Raw genomic sequence first — 15,348 nt, 5'->3', positions numbered from 1 at the left:
GGAGCCCCAGTAAAAGCTATCGGTGACTTGATCTAAAATAAGGATTAATACTTGCAAAGGTAAATACTTTTGACTTATTTCCCCTATATGGGCTTGGGTTACGGTATATTAATACCGCTTGATTGAGCACTATATTCGTCCACCGCTTAGGTGGATAACTAAATAATATGATTGGCTCATTTAAACAGTTATGTTGCTTATAAGCCTTTGGGGGGTTTAATGACCGTTGTCCCGGATATCCTCGGCATCATTTTACGAAATGGCCACGACCATCGACATCCCGGTGTAGGCGTACACCCGGTATAAAGTGTCGACATTAAAACTAAAAGACGTAGCCGTTGGTTTCTGTACTACGGTTTTACGCAAACGTGGTGTGTCTATAAATCTTTAACCCGGCACGACCCGGGCTACTGAACGCATAAAAGAACATGTAAAACGTTCACAAGATCATTATGAATTTTCCCAAGTTATAAAAGAGTTTGTGCCTTGGGCATTCAAATCAATTTTAATAAACATTTTCAAATGTGTCAGTTGAATGTATTTACCAGTGTAAACTGACGTATTTTCCCCAAAAAGATTAAGTGCAGGTACCTAAACGTAATTGGCTGGTATTAGCTCCCTAGCGTCGGGATAAGCCTCGCAAGCTTGATTGCAGTATCTAATGGAACATTACTTTACCTTTATTTACGATCCACTGTGGATATTCAACTCTGTAATACATTGATATTATGATCAGAGGTTGAAATTTATATATTTATCTTATGCTTCCGCTGTGCATTAAATAATTGTGTGGTTTGACTATATTGTTGCCAACATCGTCACGGTAATCCCCCACCGGGCCCACCGGTGAGACACGTGGAAATCGGGGTGTGACACTTTTAACACAAATTTTTTCTATCTTTTGCAATTTAACCCCAACATATTTTTATTTTCAACTTTGATCCCCGTATTTTTCATCTTTTGTAAATTTTTTGTTTTATATTTCGTTCTAATTTTGCGCGTGAACACGCCGCAACGTGCGCGTGAGTTTCAACATTTTTTCGTCTATTTTTTCCCGTTTGACAGGACTATCACAACGCGCCTATTTTTTTTTGTTTGAGAGGTTCGTCGCAATGCGCGTGGTCCTAGATCGACTTAGTTATTCTTTTCTATTTTTATGTTTCAGTCTAATTTCTTTGCATTATCATGCCGCAACGGGCATGCGTGATTCAACGATTTTACATATGCTTTTCGTTCAGTGTTATTTTTTCCTTTTTGTTTATTTTGTTTTTACGAACTTTTTCGGTGTTGTTGGCCGTTTGTAATTGTGTAGCATTGGTGCTACTTGGCACGGTTTATGCCCCCGCCGCAACGCGGGGGCACTTAATACTAGTTTGTATAAAATTTGTAAAAAACAAAAAAAAATTCAATGTAACTTGTATAGGTCTATACGGACAGTATAGAAGCCTACATGACACGTATAGCTTTATCCAACAAGTAAAAAAATGATGTTTAAATAAGAAAATGGTGTATAAAAATAATATGACCTAAATTTGATTGGATCCTAGATAAGTGGGGAGAGTGAGGTGGATGAGAAGAAGTGAGGAGACCCATGCTTACTCTCATTTAGGCGCGTGATCCACCTGACAAAAAATCTCAAACACTGACCCCACACCCCGTGACCCCCATGCTTGCACTTCTTCCTCTTCATATATGAACCCCTCATAACTCCACATAACACAACACAACACACTCCCATGAATTAATGGATTCAAACGACATCGTTGCGCCTTTCGTCCTCAAAACTTACCAGATGGTCAACGACCCGTCTCTCGACGCTTTCATCCGGTGGGGACCCGGTAACAACAGCTTTGTTGTCGTCGAACCGCTCGAGTTTTCGCAACGCTTGTTGCCGGCCTACTTCAAACACAGCAATTTCTCGAGCTTCGTTCGTCAGTTAAACACATATGTAAGCAAAATTACTTATGTCTAGTTAATTTTTTTTTTTTTTTTTTTTTTGCAGTGTTTTCAAAACCGGACCGAAAGATTGGAAACCAGTCTACTCTAGTTAAAAATATAATAAATTCTTTACGACTACAACAAGATAGTCCAAATTTTATTTTTAATAGATAATCTTAATTTTATGTATAAAAATATAATAAATTAAATTCTCATGGCCTGGCGCTCTTGACCCCTCTACTTTTGTCCCTGATTAAAACGATGGTTAAATTGTCTGGTCCGGTTATGAAAATATTGCTTTATTATTTCTCATCATTTTTCAAACTTGTAATTTGTAATTTGAACAAAACCAGGGTTTCAGAAAGGTGGATCCGGATCGTTGGGAGTTCGCAAGCGAGTGGTTTCTAAGAGGCCAAACACAACTACTAAAGAACATAGGTCGAAAACGCCAGACTCAAACTCGAAACTCAACCCGAATCGACGAAGACGAAGAACAAGACGATATGGCTACCGAAATTGCAAGGCTAAAAGAGGACCAAAAGGCTCTAGAACAAGAACTAGTTGGAATGAACAAAAGGCTTGAAGCAACCGAACGCCGGCCGGAGCAAATGATGGCGTTATTGAATAAAGTAGCCGAGGATCCTGAGATCCTGCCACGTATGATCGTTGATCAAAATCAACGGTCAAAACGGTTGGCGGATAGAAAGCGGCAACGGATTTTAAATCCTCTGTTGTCGTCGTCACCAGAGGATACACCCTGCATGTCGTGGCCGCCTAGTACGGCCACGAACGACGGACATGCTGTTAATTCCGGTGGATACTCACCGGAGCCGGAGGTTAGACCGGCTCCTGAGTATCCGTTTTCACTATTGGGTGGCGGTTTTTAGCTACAGTTTATTTAGTTATTGCTGGTACTATAAATGGTTAGGTGGTTGCAATATATTTTTTTTTAATCCGTTTTTGTAATTCCGAAAAAAATCACAAAGTTTATTCTTACTTTGTTCAAATTATCAAATTTAAAATTTATATATCCTTGTGTAAAATGCCGTATTTTTTCTAAAGAGTAAATTGTTATTTTCGTTCTTTTAACCAGTGGTGAATTCAGGAATTATTTTGAGGTGCGAATGATGGATTCCATCAAACTTTCAAGGGGTGCGGTTGGAATTTTTGCCTATAAAATACATAAAAAAAATAATTTTAAGGGGGGCACCCGCCCACCCAAGGCATGCATTGGGTCCACCCTTGCTTGTAACTTGGTCATGTGGTGGCGTTGATAGCCGAAAGACAAGAAGATGCATGCACTAATCGGCCTTTGTCCCGATTGCTAAGTGTTATGTGTCTTATGTCCAAGGCTTGATGCAAAACTATTATCGAGTTGGGGGTCTCACTGGAAGGTTTAACAGGTATCTGATAACGCGAACAAAAAAAATTTTAAATATGAATAGGACTCGTTTAACTACTTTGTATCCAATGTATATAAGACAGATGTATATTTTATAGAAGGATATATAATGGATCTTAACTTTCAAATTTTGATTATTTTTAAAAACGTAAAAAATCACATGGTGTACTTTTCTGTTATCATGTCTTAACAGGTTACCTATTGTCAGCCCTAACTGGAAGCAGCTTCTTTATTCCCACGGGGTAGAGGTAAGGTTGTCTACATTTACCATCCTCAAACCCTGCCTTAGTTTTGCTATTTGTTGAAGACTTGCATCTCTCTTGGGAGATGCAAGTTCAACTCTCACTTGGTGCAGAGTGAGGCATTAGTGGGCAATGATAGGAGACCCAGGGAAACCTGGGTTGGATCCTTGAGAAAAACAGGTTTTACCGGTAACTTCATCGTTGTGCCTACGGGCGGGTGGGTTACCAGGTTCTCCCCGAAATTGATGGTGGACCCGGGTTACTCTCGGAGTACTCCGTTTGGTCCAGTGGGTGCCCTCAGGATGCTCGGGATTGATTCTGTTTGCCGTTAAAAAAAAAACTAGTAAAAAAGGTTAATCATTAAGAAATTTTAAATATTTATTAACTACATTCACATTCAGCTATTAACTTAATATGATTAAGTGGAGAAATCCGGATTCCCTACAAAATCTAATCATGCATTATTATATTCTAGAAACCAAATCAAGATTTTATAAAGCAAACAAAAAAAGGTCAAACATTAAGAAACTTTTAAACTACATTCACATTCAACTTTTAACTTCATGTGACTAAATTGGCAAATCCGATTTCCCTACAAAATCTTATCATGCACCTTTTTCTAGAAACCAAATCAAGATTTTTATTTGAGTGAATTTCAATGATTGTCCATTATCTTTAACCTATTTTCAGGCGTTGTCCTTTATGTTCAAAATTGACGAGTTGTCCTTTATATTTTCATATCATACACGTTTTGTCCTTTACGCCTAACCCAGTTAGTTTTTTCAGTTAAATTTGGTCATGTGCTTTGCACATAGGGCATTTTTGTCAATTCAAAGGTTGCAGAAGCTTTGAGCTGTAAATCTGCCGTTGAACTTACCTTTGAATTGACAAAAATGCTCTCATGTACAAAGCATATGACCAAATTTAACTGAAAACGTGTATGATATGAAAACATAAAGGACAAAACTCGTCAATTTTGAACATAAAGGACAGCGCCTGAAAATGGGTATAAAGATAAAGGACACTCCTTGAAATTTACTCTTTCTTATTTTTTCATGAAGATTTTTGTTTTTTTCATGAAGATTATTAGAATTTGTTATAACAACCGATATGAAAAAACTTAGTTAAAAAAACGCGAGGCGCTCCAAAACGTTTAGGCCCCAAGATCTGAGACGCAAAGTGCGCGTCTCACCTACACAAGGCGTTGCTCTATGTTTCTCACCTATTTTAGATATCAACCTTTTTATCAAGAAAATATTTGATAATTTCTTCGTCGTCGTTTTGTTGTTTTTACATATAAATCTCCGACAAACCCTATACCCGACCAGCTTTGACCCAAAAACTACAACAAGACGAGAAACATATAATCAAAACCGCATTTTGAATTTTCTATAAACCACAACAACTTACACAAGCTTTTACATATAATCCACACCCGAAATCCACATCGAATGTAGAGAAAAACATGTCAAACACTCAATATTATAGCAAAACAAGACAGAAACCGAACACTCTCACCTTAGTTACCTATGCTGCAGCATCGCTAGCCACCTGTAGCCGATGATAGAACATTGTATTCTTCCAAATGTTTCTGAAACTTACTCAATTCTGTTTGGAGTTGTTGAATCGAGGCTGCTTTTTGGGATAGAATTATATTTAGTTTTGTAATGTAATTGTCGAGTTGATTTCCTGGTTGATCTACTTCTACCAGCAGGTTCATTTCCTGCAAATGTGCCATTATGAGTGTGTTGGTAATGGGTCAGAATTTAAATGAGCTCGGGTGGGTTGACCCGTAAACATAATTTTAAGCAATTGATGTATTGGAGATAAGATGAGTTAGTTACCTCCCTAACGATATCCATAGTCTTCTCCACTTGTTTCCGATGAGCGTTTACAAGATTTTCCTCTTCCTAAAATAAACATAAAAATAGGTCCCACAAAGATAAACAAACAAAATACGTAGGGCTGCAAACGAATCAAACGTTCGACGAACAGTTCGTGAACCGTTCGGCAGGAAGTTCGTTTGTGTTCGTTTGTTTATTAAACAAACAAACACGAACAAGAAATTTCGTTCGTTTAGTTAAATGAACAAACATGAACAAAGGTCATGTTCGTTCGTTTATGTTCGTGAACGTTCGGTAATGTGTTCGATAGTTAATTAGTGTTTTTAGTTTTTATATATATTATGTTCATGAACGATTGTTTGTGTTCGTTTATTTCCATTTGTGTTCATGAACATTAGTTTGTAGTCATTTGTGTTCGTCAACATTTGTTTTTATTCGTTGCCTAAAATTAACAAACAAACATGAACAAGTCCATTTCCTTAACAAACGAACATAAAATCTCGTTCGATAAGTGTTCGTGAACGGTTCGCGAACACATATATTTCTTAACAAACGAACACGAACAAGGCCCTGTTCGTGTTTGTTTGCAGCCCTACAAAATAGAGTAAAATGCCATTTTCGTCCGAGGTATGGCCAGTTTTGCGACTTTTGTTTAAAGGTTTGTTTTTCCGCATCTGGTTCCAAAAGGTTTGAAATCTTGTCATCTTCATCCGGCTCGTTAACTCCATCCATTTTCTCCGCTAAGGCAAGGGTATTTTTGGCTTTTTTTGTTAACTTAAGGGTATTTTTGTCTTTTTTGAATACTTGTACATTATGCTAAATGCTGCCCTTTAAGTTAACAAAAAATACGAAAATACCCTGCCTTAATGGAGAAAATGGATGGAGTTAACGAGCCGGATGAAAATGGCAAGATTTCAAACCTTTTGCATCCAGATGCGAAAAAACAAACCTTTGTACTAAAATCGCAAAATTGGCCAAACCGCAGGGACGAAAATGGCATTTTACTCAAATAAATACAATATTACTTGTAAGTTGTAACCAAATACAAACAGAAAACCAAAAATTACCTCAAGAAGTGCAGCGAGATCATCATTGGCCTCAACGATAGGTTTCATCTGAGTGCTTGGCTTCTCAAATCTTGAAACGTTTTTCGGTTCATTAACCTCCATAGAATATTCAAAATCATCTTCCATTATTTCCTCATCCGTGCCATCATGATCACTTAAGTAATCTTCAGCGGGAGGTGCATAAATAGTTGATCTTCCAACAGGAACACGGTCCATGGTTAAAGATGAATCTTTATCGGTTTGTTTACGCCATCCAAATCTATTAGGTTCATGCGGCTTTTCGGATATAACATCTTCGAAACGTGTTAACGTTGTTGAAGATACAGGTAATGCGATTGAGTTTCGAAGGTTGGATGTCGATGATGACACGTCTTTCTTAAAGTTGCTTCCTTTTGATAGACTCTTAACCCTAATATGTGAAAATTAACCGAATCATATTCGATGATTCGAATTTTAAAGGAAAACAAGAATAATATACATTGATATAAAATGAGAAAACTAATAAAGAGTAAAATGCCATTTTCGTCCATGAGGGGTGGCTAGTTTTGTGACTCTCGTCCAAAGGTTTGTTTTTCCACATCTGGATCCAAAAGGTTTAAAATCTTGGCATTTTCATCCAGCTCGTTAACTCCATTCATTTTTCTCCATTAAGTTAGGAGTATTTCCGTCTTATTTGTTACCTTAAAGGGCAATTCGGTTTTTTTTTTTTTTTTTTCCACTTTATGTACAAGCATTTCGCATAATATACAAGTATTAAAGAGACCGAATTATCCTTCAAGTTAACAAAAAAGACGAAAATACCCCTGACTTAACGGAGAAAACTGGATGGAGTTAACGAGTTGGATGAAAATGTCAAGATTTCAAACCTTTTGGATCCAAATGCGGAAAAACAAACCTTCGGACAAAAGTCGCAAAACTAGCCAAACCTCAAAAACTAATAACTAACTAGGGTCACCTGTCAGCATATCGTAATGTGTTTAGAGTATGTTCACAAGACCCAGAGCTCGGTGAAATGCATGATATCATAACCGTACGCGAGTTACCAACAAACGAGTCTCTTAAAACTTCCGTTAGTTTACTCCCTCTAAACGGAATATGACCCTGATCATTATCAAGGGCTCTAATACACTCCTTTAACGCGAGTAAACTTTTATTAATTTCGGCACCTTCCATCCTGCAATGTCAACAATCAAAATTTATTACCCCAATAACCAATGTTGTAGAAGGCGCTAGGCGCTAGTCGGGCGGTGAGGTACCGCCTAGGGATTAATCGGGATTAATAGGGATTAATCGGGATTAATCAGATTGGACTTTTTAAGTATAATTTTACAAATTTATATATATATATATATAGATAACTTTATACTTTTTTATTAATAAATTTACAAGTTTAAGAGATAACTTTATACTTTTTATTAATAAATTTAAAAGTTTAGGAACCATATGTAAACTAGTGAAAGATAGAGGGGGTTAAATGTTAAAATATCTAAACTTAAATGTTAAAATAGGTTTATAACTAAAATTTGGCCTTTAAACCATGGGCCAGGTTTCAAAAATTGGGTTTTTTGGGGTCAAAAGACATGGGCCCGATTAGTTCGATTTTTACCGATTTTGTCTGACTTTTACCGACTTTGACCGATTTTGACCATAACCGATTTTTTGACCGACTAGCTTAAATTTAGGCAGTAACCCACCGCCTAGCGCCTAGGCGCCGATTAATCGGCCGCCTAGGCCGACTTCTGCAACATTGCCAATAACACATTTGTTTATTCATCAATCAAAAGGATTTCAAAAGTATTCACCTTGTTTGTTTATCATTGTCGGTGGTATCTGCACCGCGCTCGCTTCCAGCAAGATCTATGAAAGATAGTTTCCCTACCAATCGGGGCTGTTTGGATGCGTTGCCGTCGATCGATTTCTTGACCGCAAGTTGAAGAATTGCGTGTGATCTTGAAGATTCTTCGTTTGCGCCAGTTGTACCCGTGCTCCTTGTCGAATTACCTTTCTCGATTAATTCCTTTATCGTTTCGACGTTTGATACGTTATATTCCTGCAAGCCCACTATGCAAACCTGTTGTTTTCCATCCTCTCTCATGCAAAGCTTCCTGTAAAAATAATATTTGACAAGTTGGTAAAAAATAGAGTTAAGTACACCGATACACCGATGATCCCTGTGGTTTACCAAAATTTTAGATTTGGTCCCTATCTTTCCAAAAGTAAAGAGATGGTCCCTGTGGTTTACACTTTGTAACGCATTTAGTCCCCAACTTTTTCCAAAAGTACATGGATGGTCCCTGTGGTTTGCACTTTGTAACGCATTTAGTCCCTGACTTGGACATGCTAAAACCTTTAGATTTGTGGGATGGGGACTAAATGCGTTACGAAGCAGAAACCACAAGGACCATCCGTATACATTTGGAAAGCAAGGGACTAAATCCAAAACTTTGGTAAACCACAGAGGGACCATCCATGTACTTTACTCTCAAACTTATTAATAAATATTAGAGTTAATTACTGTTTTCGTACCTGTGGTTTGTCAAAAATCACTATTTCAGTCCATTAGTTTAAAAATTGCGATTTCAGTCCCTTTGGTTTCACTTTCGTAACCATTTCAGTCCACCTCGTAACCATTTCAGTCCCTGTACTTAACAAAATAATGGATTGAAACGGTTACGAAAATGAAACCACAGGGACTGAAATGGTTACGAAAATGGAACCACAGGGAGTGAAATCGCAATTTTTAAACTAATGTACTGAAATAGTGATTTTTGACAAACCACAGGGGCGAAGACAGTAATTAACTCTAAATATTAAGAGTTGAGATATATTAAACAGGAAAAAAGAAAAGTTGAATACTCACTTTCTATCGTTAAGAAGATCGAAAACTTTCCCACCGTAAATTTCAAAGAAACTTACAAATAACTGAAATCCTTGGTTTCGGTAATTAAAGTGCATGAGTCTTAATATATCATGGGAAGCTTTCAGGGGTAGCGGTTGCATTGTATAGGTCTTCCCGCTGCCTGAAAAAAAAAAAAAAACGTTCAAAATGACATAAACAAACATTTTACAGAGGGCGTGTTTGGATGCGCTTCTGTTGTTATCATAAATGTTTGTTCAGCAAATTCTGTTTATTTTTTACAAATTAATAAATGAGTTAATTACAGTTTTCTTCCCTGTGGTTTGTCAAAAATCACTATTTCAGTCCATTAGTTTAAAAATTGTGATTTCAGTCCCTGTGGTTTCACTTTCGTAACGATTTCAGTCCCTGTGGTTTCACTTTCGTAACGATTTCAGTCCCTGTGGTTTCACTTTCGTAACCATTTCAGTCCATTATTCTGTTAAGTACAGGGACTGAAATGGTTACGAGGTGGACTGAAATGGTTACGGAAGTGAAACCACAGGGACTGAAATCGCAATTTTTAAACTAATGGACTGAAATAGTGATTTTTGAGAAATCACAGGGACGAAAACAGTAATTAACTCTAATAATAATTAGTTATGCGACTATGGGATACCTGTTTGCCCATAAGCAAAGCAGGTTGCTTTTGTTCTTTGAAAGATAATCGGGATTATCGGCTCCACAGTTTGTGCGTATATCTACAACATAAACGATAAAATTATCAGCCAAAATATCTTAAAGAGTGCAAAGTGAAGACGATGACATAGTTTCATATACGCACTTCATCGTTTGTGACATCTTCATTCATCACAGCGTCAAATACGAATCCGTGTTTCTCAACGTATTCAGTCAAATCGACCTGCAAAAGGCGTTTATCTGAGTCTCTGTAACAATATCATGCTACAAATTCGACTTCACTAAGAACTTACCTTGACTTTCGATTCATGAACAGTGAGTGAGCAACCGTTAGGGTCTATGCTGATGATATCTTCTTCCTTTTTAGCAATTTCTTTTTTATTAAGCGGTCTCTTGCGTACCTGCGTTCGAGATTAAACCTTTCATAAAGCAAGAAAAGAAAAAAATATATATACAAAACAATTGCGAACAGGATTAAGTTTATCGATTACGGAAAGTTGGAAACATACCACAACTTTAATCTTAGCAACGTTACTCGCTTTCTCTTTATCTGCCAAAGAGCCCTTAACAACATTGTTCTCGGTAGAAGTAGAACCACATGACATATTAGCAAATTTTCCGGCCAAAAAGGAAGCATTGTCATCATCAATATATTCACCGTACGAAGGTTGATTTAGCAGATTCAAGTTGTTTTCACTATGCACCTGCACATACAAAAAGATTAGTGCTAATTCACTACGCCTGTAAATGAACTGAACCTTTCATGAATAGTTCTTGAACCGTAAGTTCGTTTGTTTAACAAACGAACCAGCATGAACAAAAAAAATTTGTTCATTTTATTAAAGAGTTAAATGCCATTTTAGTCCCTATGGTTTGGGCTATTTTGCCAGTTTAGTCCAAAGGTTTCATTTTTAACCTGTGGGTCCAAAAAGGTTTCACAGTTGCCATTTTAGTCCACTTGGTTAACTTCATCCATTTTTTCTGTTAACGAGAAGGCCAATTTGGTCATTTTGTATGTAATTCTGTTAACTAAAAGGGCAATTCAGCCATATAAAATGACCGAATTGGCCTTCTCGTTAACAGAAAAAATGGATGAAATTAACCCAGTGGACTAAAATGGCAACTGTGAAACCTTTTTAGACCCACAGGTTAAAAATGAAACCTTTGGACTAAACTGGCAAAATAGCCCAAACCATAGGGACTAAAATGGCATTTAACTCTTTAATAAAATGAACGAACAAGAAAAGTTGGCCCGTTAATTCATTTATGTTTGTTTATGTTTGCGCATTGTGCTCGTTTAGTGATACTAATTAGCGCATCATGCATCAACCATCAACCTAATAAAAGTTTAGAACCAAGCCTTGGGTAATCGACTAACAAATGAGCGAAAAAACACGAACATATTCATTTTCTTCATTTATGTTCGTTCATTTATTTTCATTTACATTCGTCTAGAATATTAATGAACGAACATAATCGAACAAAAACACGTTCATTTTTCTTAGAGAGCGAACATGAACAAGAAAGTTGGTTCTTTTAGTGTTCGTGTTCATAGTTAAAGTTAAACAAATAAACATGAACAAGCCTCGTTCGTAGGGCTGGCAATTGGGTACCTGTTAAGACACGATTAGACCTGTTTGACTGAAAAATACACCCTTTGACTTTTTTAATTTTTAAAATAATTAAAATTACAATGTTAGGATCCATCATTTATTCATCTTTGTACATAAAACATAAAACTGTTTTATAAACATGAGGTAGAAAGTAGTTAAACGAGTCGTAATCATGTTTGAAACTTATGTTGTGCGCGCCGTCAGAAACCTGTTAATCCTGTTAAGACACGATTTCGTAACATTTGGCATTATCCTTGAATCTTAAAAAAGCATGATTAATGTTAATTCACTGCTCTAATCCCATCTTATAACTTAATCAACCTTCAAAGTAGCAAATCATTAATCATATATGACTACATAAGCATTGTTACATCAAGATTTTAGCCCCTTTCTTTCAGTTAAGTATTTAACTAACCTCGGTTAACAGCTCGGTATCAAACGAATGAAGATCTAACAACCCAGGGCTAAGCTCATTAGTTGACCCTTGCTCCCCACTCCCATACTTGGTTAAACTCGATGAACCGGAACGACTCACCACATCCACATTCCCTCCAGCACCACTACCCATTTGTTGATTATTCCTGTTATTCCCAAAAAACCCAAAATCCTACACCCAATTCAACCACAATCAAAAGTTCAAAACTTAACCAACAACAAAGATAAACAGTCAATAACCAATTGGTACCTGAAGAGGGGGCAAATTAGGGTTAGAAGAGTAAAGATGATGAAGGCCAGCTGACTGAAGCCATTTGTTATTAAAATTCGATTCAATAAAGTTGTCTGAAGATGGGTATTGTCTATTGTTGGACCCAGATCGCTGCATTGCAAAAGAATTCATGTAAAGATTGAATCTTGACACTTTCTTGATTAGGGATTGATGGTGAATGAGTTGGGAGGGCCGGCCGGGTGGCCGGCGGTGGAAATGGGAATGTGATCGGAAGGGAAGTGGGAAAAGGGGGTGGAGATGAAAAGGGTCGATTTCAGAGAAGGTGTAATGGAGGTGAAATGGTTGTTGAGATTGAGATTGGTGTGTGTGTGTGTGAGTGTGTGTTATTGAGATTTTGAAAGATGTTTTGGAATTTGAAAAGAGGGGCGGGGGGAGAATGATTAGTGGGGTAGGAGGGGATGATGAATGATGATGAGTATCATCATATCAATTGGATGTTGATTAGGTGTAACTAGTGAAAATTATTATATTTAAAAGATATATGGTTTGGGTAAACGGGTTTCGGGTAATCTAGTCAGATATCACTATATCACCCTAATCGCATACCTGCTAAATGTTTTATATAATCTCATACCAGAATACACGTCCTAGATGTCAAGGGTATTCCAGTCGGGCTTGAGTTTCTTTGTCATCCTAACAACAAATTACACTACATCTAAAATCTACATCACTTGTCTTCAATGAGAGTATAAGATTGCGATCCAGAACGCTCACCACTTTAGAAGAGTACTACCGATGTAACACCTTGATACCATTAAGTTACAAGCCCTTTCGTTTTTAAAATCAATTGACTAACCCATATTTATGTTAATCTATAGGGTGTTCTTGGTTCGGCTGGACCACTTTTTGTGGAAATTATGTATCTAACTATAGTTAGGTTATCTGGGAACGACAATTCAAAGCGATCGGGTTTGATGGTTTGAACTGACTTTTAAAGTTTTTATCAAAATTATTAGTTTGTACTAAAAATGATAAATATGGTTCATGATTGCAGTGTGTGTATATACATACATACATACATACATACATACATACATACATACATACATACATACATACATACATACATACATACATACATACATATATTATACACAAATATATGTATTCCAATATGTGTATGTATATTTAGAATACATACATACACATATTGGTATACATGGAATACAATTCTGATGTATACAGAAATGTATGGAATATATTTAATCCAGTAGTATAAGACATACTATGTATGTATATATAGATAATTGCTTTAGTATAATTTGGTAGGCTACTATATCAAAAGTAATTTTGTTAAATCTTTCTAAAAAATCATTTCCTAATAATACATCTGATCCAGAATTATAAAAGTAAAATGGTGGACATTTAACCATGTATGATCCAATTATTATTATTGGATTTTTTATTCCTCTTTTTAGGGGAACTATAGTTTTTGAAAAGCTAACTCCATTACATGGTGTTAAATCCTCATGATATTCCTTTGGAAAACAATCTGGTTTACATATACACAATCCTGAGCCACTATCTATATAAGCAGCAAAGTATTCAGCTTTGTAATCTTTATAAGTAATACCTATTGGGATGTATATGCTTTTAGGGCTTGTCATTTAGGTATATAAATCATTTTGCCATTGTATGTAATTTTTAATCCATAGGAGGTTATTTGATATGGTTTTACATTTTCTAAGAAAGTTAATCCTAACATTATTTCTAATGAATCGTTTTCATCTTCATTACCTATTAAGAGTCTTAAAGGAATTTTTTCTTCTCCAAACTTTATTATGGTTTCTACAGCTTCATTAATTTCATGTAATTCACAATTAAAGTTTGTGTATTGATGGGGTTCTTCTAATGGATATTTTTGTAAGTATTTACAAATTTTATGGTTTATATAATTCCCATTAGCACCTGTATCTATTAGCATATTTACTGCCGAAAATCTTTTTCCATTGAAATATTCTCCTTGAATTTTGTAATTCCTTACATTATCTTCTTTTTCACTAATTATATCATTATATCTACTTGAATTAGTTATTCTTAGAGGATAACTTATTACCTCTTTGTTTGAGAACAACAATCTGGGGTTTATCTGGTTAGAAGACATCATTGGTTTATCTCGTAAATCAAGACTTAAAGGTCTTGAATCTATTTCTTCTATTTTAGGTAAGGTCGGTATTTGTATTTGTGACAACCCGAAATTTCTAGGCCTTTCCCCTATGCACTGCGTGTTCACAATTCTATTTTCTTAATTCGTTGACGTTGTAGCTCGTGCTTGATGTATGAATATTTGAAGTGTCGTTTGGGTTGATGTTTAGTGAAAACCTAAGTATTGTGTAGTGTTATGAAATATTAGATGTAAGTGTAACCTACGTGACAAGTTGATGCATTAAACTATATTGAACGCTCATGAATTATTTATACGTGACATGTGAGGAATTAACAGGTGTTAAAGTACAGTTGTTACTAGTTATGATAAACATGTTAAACGTAAAAGCGTAGTTGAGTATGACGGGATAGTGGGCCAATCTAAGTGTCAAATGTATAATTGGGCCGCACCTTAGTGTCTTGCAAATGAACGGTTTGTTTTAAGTGGGCTGCACCATGTGTTGTCCTAACTATTAGAGCAGCCCAAACCTTTGAAGCCCAAAACAAACCCCACTGAATTAATAGCCCAATCCGATCCCACACACAAACTTACTTGTCTTATGATTCTGCATGTTATTCCCATATTTTCAAACGTACCCATAGTAGCAAAACCCTAATACTCGTATCCCTAGAACCTGCGACAGTCTCCTTCCCCTCTTCCTCGTTCTAACTCTCTTCTACCCATATATCTCCGCCCCATCGTTCCATCACCTATGGCGGCCATTTAGTGTAATCTCCTTAAATCCTTGGTCGCACCCATATTCACGGCGGCAGTGCAATATGACTAGCCGGAGACACGAAGGCGTCACCGGAAGCATCCGAAGCTCTCCTCCTC

General features: G+C 36.5%; 2 protein-coding genes across 2 annotated transcripts; one reads left to right on the top strand and one right to left on the bottom strand.

Moving 5' to 3' along the window:
* The first annotated feature begins 1,716 nt into the window (after positions 1 to 1,716).
* LOC110893781 (heat stress transcription factor C-1) lies at positions 1,717 to 2,991 on the top strand. Its single transcript, XM_022140911.2, has 2 exons — positions 1,717 to 1,948; positions 2,292 to 2,991. The coding sequence occupies exons 1-2, from the start codon at positions 1,745 to 1,747 to the stop codon at positions 2,823 to 2,825; spliced, it is 738 nt and encodes a 245-aa protein (XP_021996603.1). The 5' UTR covers positions 1,717 to 1,744; the 3' UTR covers positions 2,826 to 2,991.
* Positions 2,992 to 4,946: 1,955 nt separating this feature from the next.
* On the bottom strand, positions 4,947 to 12,758 carry LOC110893780 (kinesin-like protein KIN-13B). Its single transcript, XM_022140910.2, has 12 exons — positions 12,327 to 12,758; positions 12,057 to 12,248; positions 10,538 to 10,732; positions 10,322 to 10,429; positions 10,174 to 10,251; positions 10,009 to 10,090; positions 9,354 to 9,513; positions 8,296 to 8,598; positions 7,449 to 7,667; positions 6,494 to 6,902; positions 5,427 to 5,492; positions 4,947 to 5,305 (listed from the first exon to the last, which is right to left on the bottom strand). Exons 1-12 carry the CDS (start codon positions 12,477 to 12,479, stop codon positions 5,126 to 5,128), a joined length of 2,145 nt encoding a protein of 714 aa, XP_021996602.1. The 5' UTR covers positions 12,480 to 12,758; the 3' UTR covers positions 4,947 to 5,125.
* Positions 12,759 to 15,348: the final 2,590 nt, after the last annotated feature.

The sequence above is a fragment of the Helianthus annuus genome, chromosome 12 (genome assembly GCF_002127325.2).
Source record: "Helianthus annuus cultivar XRQ/B chromosome 12, HanXRQr2.0-SUNRISE, whole genome shotgun sequence".
In the NCBI taxonomy this organism is placed as follows: domain Eukaryota; kingdom Viridiplantae; phylum Streptophyta; class Magnoliopsida; order Asterales; family Asteraceae; genus Helianthus; species Helianthus annuus.
Note: the sequence above shows the minus strand (reverse complement) of the source record. Positions and strands in the feature narration are given on the sequence as shown.

Excerpts from the sequence above, each read along its gene's own strand:
- LOC110893781 (XM_022140911.2), top strand. The coding sequence starts at position 1,745 with ATGGATTCAAACGACATCGTTGCGCCTTTCGTCCTCAAAACTTACCAG. Across the intron at positions 1,949-2,291 it reads TTCGTCAGTTAAACACATAT|GGTTTCAGAAAGGTGGATCC; the intron begins GTAAGCAAAATT and ends GAACAAAACCAG.
- LOC110893780 (XM_022140910.2), bottom strand. The coding sequence starts at position 12,479 with ATGAATTCTTTTGCAATGCAGCGATCTGGGTCCAACAATAGACAATAC. Across the intron at positions 10,252-10,321 it reads TTCATGAATCGAAAGTCAAG|GTCGATTTGACTGAATACGT; the intron begins GTAAGTTCTTAG and ends CGCCTTTTGCAG. Across the intron at positions 5,493-6,493 it reads ATCTCGCTGCACTTCTTGAG|GAAGAGGAAAATCTTGTAAA; the intron begins GTAATTTTTGGT and ends TGTTTATTTTAG.